This window comes from Poromitra crassiceps (genome assembly GCF_964638095.1).
Source record: "Poromitra crassiceps genome assembly, chromosome: 29".
Classification (NCBI taxonomy): domain Eukaryota; kingdom Metazoa; phylum Chordata; class Actinopteri; order Beryciformes; family Melamphaidae; genus Poromitra; species Poromitra crassiceps.
The window spans coordinates 5414984-5424909 of NC_139641.1; the positions used below are offsets into that span (position 1 = coordinate 5414984).

Sequence of the window (9926 nt, forward strand, 5' to 3'; positions counted from 1 at the left end):
ATTATCCATATATCATTATCACAGCCTGAGTGTAGAGATGTACCATATCGTATCATTATCCATATATCATTATCACAGCCTGAGTGTAGAGATGTATCATATCGTATCGTTATCCATATATCATTACAATCAGGGTATTCAGGGGAGATGGACTGCTGTGAAGCTAGCTGCTGCTATGATCGGCCAGAGAGAGAGAGGTGACGTAGAACCCTTGCTATATATATGAGAATGAACTGACGTCATATCTGACGTCATTGCAGATGTCATACTTTGACTTTGACTGACCACGTCATACTAGAACTTGACTGACGTCACGGGGTGATCAGGTTATGCATGTGTGGCCTTCTGCTTGACATTTGGTCAGGAGACCTCACATGAAACAGCGAAGTTTGTGTTCAGCAAGATCATTTCGAGGAAGACTTTTATCACTTTTGAAGCATAAGTGCAATTTTAACGCAATTTTCAGAAAACGCTTCAAAAGTCATAAAAGTGAAGTGAAGTAATTGGTGAAAATTATATTGTTGAACACAAAGTTAGCTGTTTTCATCAACTTTTGTTAACCACAGATCTTATTTCAGGCATTTAACCAAAATCCTCATAGGTTTTTGGAGGGGGGGGAAATCCCATTGCCTTTTACACCTAGGAACCAGGAAGTGCTAGCGTCCAGGTCTTCCGGACTCCTCCCTGCAGTACTCTTATCAGCCACCCCTACCTGGACTCCTCCCTGCAGTACTCTTATCAGCCACCCCTACCTGGGCTCGAACGCGCGGCGCGGGGTCGGTGCAGAAGTGCAGCAGATAGGGCGTGATGCGGTCCAGCAGGATGGCGGGGGCCAGCCGGGGGGCCAGGTGCAGCAGCAGCTCCAGAGACGCCAGCTTGGAGTCACAGGAGCGCAGAGTCTGCAGGCAGGACGTGATGACGGACACTAGGACCATGAGGCCCTGCTCCTCCCTCCGCTCCACCCTCTCCGCCTCCACAGGGGAGGAGGAGCCTGCAGGGAGAGAGACACACCCACACTTTAATACAACAAGTACAATACAAGCTCCAAGTCAAGTTTTAAGTTTTATTTACCGTATATATAGCTCAGTATCACATTACATTACATCAGAGATGTGAAAAATAGACATATTCTTTACTTAAAGGACGGCTTTCCCGTGGGGAATATGAATATATATTAAATCTCACGCCCCTAAGGTTTTCGAATCCGTTGAAATTTTTGAAATTGGTTATTCACTGCCATGCCTATCAAGCATCTATCACATTATTTCCATGTCGCTCTGACGCAAAACGCGTCAGAGCGACAATCCCCGCCTTGCGGAAGTCGTGCACCTATGAACTACAACTGTTGTTGGCCATGGTCCCGCCTCTAGAGGTCCTCCACGCCCCTTCAGAGGCCTTGACCAAAAACAAAAAGGCAGCCATCTTTTTCAACCGCCTAGCCTGCTGTAGCTAATATTAGCTTTCCATAGTTCCTTGCAAAGAGACCAATCTCGGGAACGGAAGCACGTACCGACACGGGACTGGCGGCATTGGAAAGCTCGTCAAATTTTACATCTAGTAGTAGGTGGGTTGAAGTAACGAAATCAACGCTGAGCAATGTACCCGTTTTTACACATTTTTACAGAAAATAGTTACATCAGATGCGCGTAACTCCTACGAAAATGCCTTAAAATGCATGAAATTTTTTTTATGAAGACATCTCCCGACATATATACTTTGGTTTAAATTTGGTGCAATTTGGAGGCAATTTTATTTTCGATTTATTTCTTCTTCTCATAGTGTATTATTGTCGAAGCCTTCTTCTTCTTCTTCTTTGAGTTTTATGGCGGTTGGCAAACATATATGTGCATTACCGCCACCTACTGGAGTTTGATATCAGCCAAATGCCTGAGGGGTGGGCATGAAAACGAAGGCCACGCGAGCCCAGTGCATTGTGGGAAATGTAGTATTTCGAGTCCCCGCACCCGCACCTCCCCCCCACCACCCCCCCCCCCACACACACACAGAGTGGATTTCGGTTGATATCTCTGTGAGTAAACCTCCAATTTCAAAAATTTCAACGGATTCGAAAACCTTAGGGGCGTGAGATTTAATATATATTCATATCCCCCACGGAAAAGCCGGCCTTTAAGTAGAAGTACAGTTACTAAAGTATAAAAGTAACAAGTATTTTCCCCGGCTGTTTCTGTTCAAAGCTAACTGAAACGGACGCCATATTAAAGGTATACTATGCAACTATTTAAAGGGGGACTAACCCCCCCAGATTTCCTGCGAAACGGCTCTCCACTCGATCTGAAAACCCCGCAGGCAATATGGCCGCCCACACTCCTCTCCTTACCTGGCAGAATTCCTCCCCCATAAAGTAACATATCTTGGCCAATAAGTATGTAACATACAAAATAAAACAACCCGTAATATCTTAATTTTATGTAGAATGCAGAGGACATGTAACTGTTTAGTTAAACTTGCATTCCAGGAATATTGTGCTCTAAAGATGACGTTAGTGGCTCGAGACTGTTTCGTCCTGAAACCCACACGCTTTGCGGTGGTGGTTTTAGCGTAACCTATGTGGGATTCGAGGCGTAACGATCTATTATATTATCGGGATGATAGTGTTTTCCGCCTGGACGAGACGACCAGCTGGGCCATCGCCACACCAGATAACGCACCGTGTGACTGGAAAAGTCACACGGTTGCACCTCTGGAAATGATAGGTTAATTGAGTCTTATTGGCTGTTTATACTTTCAAATAGTACTATTACAGAAGCGATGGTTTTGAGGGAAAACGTTTGTATAAGTCTATATAATGTTTTTTAATGAAATAGTTGCATAGTATACCTTTAATATCATTCGAAGACTGCATTTTACATTATTATTTCATAACGTGGTGAATGCATGAGTCACAACATGTACATAAGAGCATTTTGGAGCTGTTGGAATGTGTATTTGGTGACTTAACGGGGGTATAGTAGGCTAGCCAGGACCATAGACTACCATTCATTGTGCTAAGCTAACTAGCGGGAGGGGCGGGTCGCTACTTTTCTCCAACACGCACAATATTGATTCAGTCAGTTTCTTTTTTTCTAAAGTGGTTTTTATTTTTATTGTTATTTAACACATTCACTGCCAGCCGTTTTTTCAATACTGTAGGTAGGTTCTGCCAAGGTTTTTTTTTGAGGATTCTGGCTCATCTTTCAAGAGCCGAGGATTCTTTTCTGCTAAGATTTTGTGAACACAAATGATCTCAAAAGAACTAATAGAATGTGTGCTTTCTCTGTCTAAAAGAGTTAGTTTGTAGACTTAGTAGTTATGTAGGCATTAGCAGTAGAATACAGCATGGTTTCAGCGTCTGAAAATTTATTCTGAGATAAATGGCTTTTTGTGAAATTCGATAGAACAGTCACTTTAACCATTTATTTTTGGCGTAAGACGTCAGACATCTAAACAATAGTTTTGAACAGTAATTTCCTCCATAGCAGCAGGAAACCCCCCTCTCCTTCAAACTCCTCCCTCCGTGGGTGTGTCTCTGGTGGCTTTGCAGCGTTTGTCACAAGCGAGGCTCTGCCTGTCTGTGCTGCCTGGCTGCTGGCGGCTGCTCTTTGGGCGAGTCTGCATGAGTCGTTTCGGTTGTGAGCTCAGCTGCAATGAAGCTGCGTGCGATTGTGGGCTTTCTGCCGGTGTTTCAAAGTGTGTTGCACGCATAATCTATTATGCAAATTTGCAATCCCCCACCGCCAGCTCCCAGCGCGATAATGCGCGAAAGCGAAAGCGTTTTCGCCAATCCATTTTACAGTATGATAATGGTTTCCTCGCGCGTTCCCCTGCAGTTTTGGCTCGGCTTTTTCTAGTCTGGAGAGCACTGTCGCCACTTAGTGGGTCGGTGGAATGGGTTGTACACGTTCGGTGGCTCCAATATTTTTATAGGAGACGTGGGGGGCATTGATCCACGTCCCACCGTCAAATTTTTTTTTTTTTTTTTGACGTATCAACTCGTCATTGGCAGTCAACCGTTGGATTTTTTTTGACGTATCAACTCGTCATTGGCAGTGAACGTGTTAATATTTCAGTGACCCCACACCCCTCACCTCCTCTGAGGTTGAGCAGGATGTTGTCCAGGTCTTTGCGGATCACCAGCACGCGCTCGTCAGCAGACTGGAAGGTCTCCTTGGCGAACTGGGCCATGTAGGGCTGCAGGAAGGTATAGAAGATGTCCGGGAAGGCTTTCCCCCGCTCCTGCTTCAGGTACTCCTCTGCTGTCAGGCGCTTCTCCGGCTCCCGCTGCACCATCTGAGCCACCTGATCACAAGAACACCACCACAGATCACAATCCAGGGCTCGACATTAACGGCTGCCCGGTTGCCCCGGGCAACCAAAAAAAACATGGGGCAACCATTTCTCGGTCTTTGGTTGCCCCAGGGGCAACCACGATTTAACATGCAACAAAATATGTACAGCAGCAAACAGCAAAATATACACCAAATAAATGTTTTAATACTTGTTGTGAGTGACATGTGACATTTTATTGCTGTTACAATCGAAACGATGTTACTAATTACCAGTCGGAACCTACGTGATGCATGCTGCACGTGCGGTATGTTTAACGAGTACTGACTGGGACAGGTGGGGCTGCTCGCACACAATCACAGCGGCTGCAAGACGCAAGAAGAACCTCGTCCGCCCGCAGCCCCGCACAGAAACAAAGGACGAGGAAATTGTCATTGAGGTGAAATACCCGTGCGTCTTTGAACGGGACGGAAAACGAATGCTATACTGCAAAGCATGTAGCCTACAACAAGCGCTTAGGTCTCATATGCTTCCCGCATCGGCGAGTGTCCACACGGAAAAGTGAGTTAAATCAGCAGACGCGCCCCTCCACAAGGCTGCTGTGCAGACGGTTTTCGCCTGGCTGTGCACACCCCGAATTGTGTAACTACGTGGACGCGGCTGGGCGGACAAAGTGGAGTTTTCAAGACTCCAGCTCACTTCCGCGAGCAGAAACCCACACACAGTGTATAAACGCTCCACACGTTTCCTCGTCAAGATTCAGTGTCTCTCATTTCCGTGCGACAGCCCAAACTTCAAGCATAATTCCAGCATAACGCTATACTGCAAAGCATGTAGCCTACAACAAGCCTACAACATACACCTCGATCAGGACATCCTTCAAAAACGTTTTACCACCGCGTATATGTGCTGAGAAATGATTTGCATCCCTGGCCTGTCAGCCTCTCATACGGGGTGAGAGAGAGAGGGATTGCAGGGCCGCTTCTGGGTCTTTTGGGGTCCTATGCAACATCAGAGTTGGGGCCCCAAACCACTGTCATCATAGTATCCCTGAATGAACATGAGGAGGGCAGGCCCGGCGTTAGGGGCGGGCCTGACCGGGCCGGGCCTGACCGGGCCGGGCCCCCCCATTTAACAAACTGGCCCCCCCATTCATTTTTTTTTTTTTTTTTTTTTTTTTTTTGCTAAAAACGTTTTTCCGTTTTTCTGTTTTAAAGTTTAACATGGAATCTGGCTGTCATTAGGCATTGATTAACTCAATGCTATTGCTAACTGTTACTTTGAACATCCATTTGCAATGATTCTGGCTGGATATTAACTATTGTAAATTTGTCACAATGAATGCAATTTGTGCACAATGTGTAAATACACTTAATATTGATTGTTTAGGCCTAATTATTTGTAAAGTCACAACACATTAGAGATGTGTGTAGTTCTTCACAGATTTAGCCTCTTCATTTTGCTCTCAAATGCACCAGGTTGACGAATTTTACTTTAAAATGTACAAAATCTTCTTCCGGGGGAGAATCCCCCCGGATGCCCCTTGGGTAGCTTGGCCCCCCCAAGCTAGGGGCAGGCCCCCTCTGTAACTTGGGTCTGGAGCCGGGCCTGGAGGAGGGTAGGCTACTTAATTATCAATAACGCTTTTAATTAATAAATTAAGCACAATATGAACAATAACTGTTGAAAAATATATGAAAATGAAAGTTCACAAATATTAGTTAAATCCTTTTAGTGCAAATGCATTATAAAAACAAAAAATAAGATTTGTTTAGAAAACGAAATGACACAAATTTATTATTATTATTATCATTATTACTACTACTACACCCGGTGCGCACACTGAATAGGCCTTTTTTTTTTTTTTTTTTTACTGTTTTCCCACTGTTTCCACTGTTTTTCCACTGTTTCCACTGTTTTTCCACTGTTTTTCCACTGTTTTCACTGTTTTTCCACTGTTCCACTGTTTTCCACTGTATACTCAGTGTATATATATATAAATAAATATGCTTGGTAGCTCACTTTGACTTGGTCATTTTAAAAGTAGCTCGCAAGCTGAAAAAGTGTGGGCACCCCTGTACTATACTATAGATTATTATACTTACTTTTCTGTCACATCGTCATTATTAAGCCGGCTTATGACTGCATAGTATCTTAATTACTCAAAATATAAAGCGACTAAAATTGGGCAACCATATTTTTATTCGGGCAACCAAAAGCTCTTGCCAGGTTGCCCCTCCGGCAACCACTTTTAAAAGTTAACGTCGAGCCCTGCAATCAAACATCACACACACTCAGACACTACAACACACACCAGCTCACAATCAAACATCACACACACTCAGACACTACAACACACACCAGCTCACAATCAAACATCACACACACTCAGACACTACAACTCACACCAGCTCACAATCAAACATCACACACACACTCAGACACTACAACACACACCAGCTCACAATCAAACATCACACACACTCAGACACTACAACACACACCAGCTCACAATCAAACATCACACACACTCACACTACAACACACACCAGCTCACAATCAAACATCACACACATACGGGCACTTTACACGAGGATGGTTTCCTATGGTGACGGGGAATTATTGTATCGTTAGTAGAGCTGCCGAAAATAATCGATTCAGAGATGCATCGCGATGCTTAATAGGACGATTCTGAATCGATTAACAAATATCAAAAATCGATTATTAAAAAAAAAAATATATATATATATATATATATATATATATATATATATATATATAATCAAATAAAATAGAATGTAAGTACATGCAGTTGTTTATTTTAATTATGGATCATAATACAATGCAATTCCAAATGCACTTTTATTTTAAAAGTAGCCACACAGTGAGAAAAAAGAAAGTGAGAAAAAAGAAATCATGTATTGCGGAAAAAGTGATGCATCGATTTAAGATGCATCGCGATGCATCGAGATGCATCGTATAATCGAATCGAATCGAATCGTAGACTTGTATAATCGAATCGTATCGAATCGTGAGATCAGTGAAGATGCACAGCTCTAATCGTTAGTGCCTCCCTTTTAGACGGCGACGGCGAATTCGGGCTTAGGAAACGACACATTTTGAAACCACCCTCCAGAGTGGAATTCTTTGAGACGCTTCCCGCTGAGCGCTCCATGTAATCGCTTGAAGACGGCACATTTCAGAAACTCTGACATGCCTGCACACGCGATTACGCCATAGCCGTGCGCAAGTTGGCAACCATTTTCAAAATAAAACGTCAGTGTGAATGAAGTTTGGCAACATTCAGAATTAAGCTACACTGCGGCCAACTTCAGTGACATGTTCATAACGTTACTGCTGCGATGAGCCGATGGCTGTACCCGGTCGGCATTTAACGTTAGTTACAAAAGCACGTCGACAGTGTTTTCTCACTGCCAGTAGCCTAACTACAGTAGGGTTTGACAGATAGCACACTCAGCGCTCCCGGTCCTCGCTGCTCGTTAAAGATTTCCAATAGGCGTTATTCTGATAAACTGGTCACATATATGTTACATTCTCACCTGACAAATATTAAAACTTGAAAACAGTTTGTTTTGTTTTTTTTAGCTTGAAAACAGCTTTTTGGCAAGTCTAAATGACTGCGGAAGGCGTACTCTACTTCCGTGTTTAAAACCGGAAAGACGATTACGAAATCACGTCATGCAGAAGCGTCCTTGTATGGGCAAAGAATAAGGTGATCACACTGCCACCTAGCGACCTGGCATGTACATTACGGCGTTTTAAAAATTCAACAGCGCTCATGTAAACAGGGAGGAGGTGTGAAGGAAAAGGTGTGAAGGAAACGCTATTGTGTCGTTTCTTCCAGAAACTGTCCTTGTGTAAAGGGCTCCTCAGACACTATGACCCCGGGCGTCCAGGTAGTACAGTGGTAAAAACCTCCAGTCACACAAGTGTGAAAACCACAACTTCAAGACTCCTGACTATGAGACAGCATGTTGTGTGGTGTGAAGAGAACAGTGATGTGACGTGAGGACTTTGTGTGTGTGGAGGAACGTGAAGCTATCACCGCCTCACCAGCTCTCTGATGTGCTGGTCCTCGATCTTCAGGAGGACCTGCTCCGTCTGGAACTGGCCTTTGCGGTACAGCAGCAGCTGGGACAGGTCGAACAGAGGGACACCCTCTGTGAACAGCTCGGCTATCACACAGCCTGCAGGAGAGGAGAGGAGAGGAGAGGAGAGGAGAGGAGAGGGGAGGGGAGGAGAGAGGAGAGGAGGGGAGAGGAGAAGAGAAGAGAAGAGAAGAGAAGAGAGGAGAGGAGAGGAGAGGAGAGGAGAGGAGAGGAGGGGAGAGGAGAGGAGAGGAGAGGAGAGGAGGGGAGAGGAGAGGAGAGAGGAGAGGATCAGAGGAGAGGAGAGGAGAGGAGAGGAGAGGAGAGGAGAGGAGAGAGGAGAGGAGAGGAGAGAGGAGAGGGGAGAGGAGAGGAGAGGAGAGGGGAGGAGAGGAGAGAGGAGAGGAGAGGAGAGGAGAGGAGAGGAGAGGAGAGAGGAGAGGAAAGGAGAGGTGAGGAGAGGGGAGAGGAGAGGAGAGGAGAGAGGAAAGGAGAGGAGAGGAGAGGAGAGGAGAAGAGAAGAGAGAGGAGAGGAGAGGAGAGGAGAGGAGGGGAGAAAGGAGAGGAGAGGAGAGGAGAGGAGAGGAGAGGAGAGGAGAGGAGAGGAGAGGAGAGGAGAGGAGGGGAGAGGAGAGGAGAGGAGAGGAGAGGAGGGGAGAGGAGAGAGAGGAGAGGAGACACACAGAGCAGTGGATCTCTACCTGCTGTCACTTAAGGTCCACGTCTGATCATTCAAATATGTCCCAGGACCACCTTCCCAAATCATTTAGGAGAAAAGAAAAAAGACAAGAAGAACAACAACAAACATGACAAAAAGGGGGGGGGGACTGGGCTGTAAGTGTGTTATGCCACTGTCAGGTGCAGGGTGATATTCAAAAAAAAAAAAAAAAAAAAAAATCCTAAACTAAACTCGTACCACTGTTCCTTCAAGATTTGTAGTTGTCATAAGCTGTGTTTCCATTACAGTTTTTCGCAAAATAATTGTGATATTTCTACAACTTCGACAATGTACAATTGCGACTTGTAGGCGTTTCCATTGAAGTTGAGTTTCGCAATTCCCGTTACCAGCAGCTGCCACAGTGATTACGCACGCGGATCTGCCCCATATCCCGTCCCCTGCATGCTCAAATCCAACCAATGGTCAATGCAAATCACAACATGAAGTTACAACGCATATAAACGAGCCTGATTATCAATTCAAAAGAACATGTTGCGGGCTGCGGTGAATGCAGTGAGCGCGACAGGCAGAGGAAAAAAGGTAGCCTACAACTTGTCCCATTTTAGAGATGGAGGAGGGGGGGAAAGGCTGATATGGTGCAATAGTCAGAATATCGTGTATTATAATTATAACATTGTACCTGAAACGTGTGTAATGTATTAATCACTTCAGTCAACAGCACCGCACCGGTGTGCTTTTCATCCCGCCGATCATCTCGCCGCTGTGCCAAATGCGCGCACACAGGCATGGATCGATTTCTCCCATTAAACATGATCTATTTTCCGGCTCCGCTTTTGCACAACACGTCTTTCTGC

The 9926-nt window shown here is 45.0% G+C and overlaps 1 protein-coding gene across 1 annotated transcript in view; it reads right to left on the minus strand.

The window, feature by feature from the left end:
- The window catches only part of LOC310799893 (phosphoinositide 3-kinase regulatory subunit 4-like), an 82647-nt gene that overhangs the window by 60097 nt on the left and 12624 nt on the right, over nucleotides 1-9926 (minus strand). Inside the window, exons 5-7 of the mRNA XM_083662501.1 lie at nucleotides 8359-8492; nucleotides 4086-4296; nucleotides 753-991 (exon numbers count right to left, since the gene is read on the minus strand). Coding sequence (XP_083518627.1) covers nucleotides 753-991; nucleotides 4086-4296; nucleotides 8359-8492 — 584 coding nt within the window. The remainder of the gene's footprint in view (nucleotides 1-752; nucleotides 992-4085; nucleotides 4297-8358; nucleotides 8493-9926) is intronic.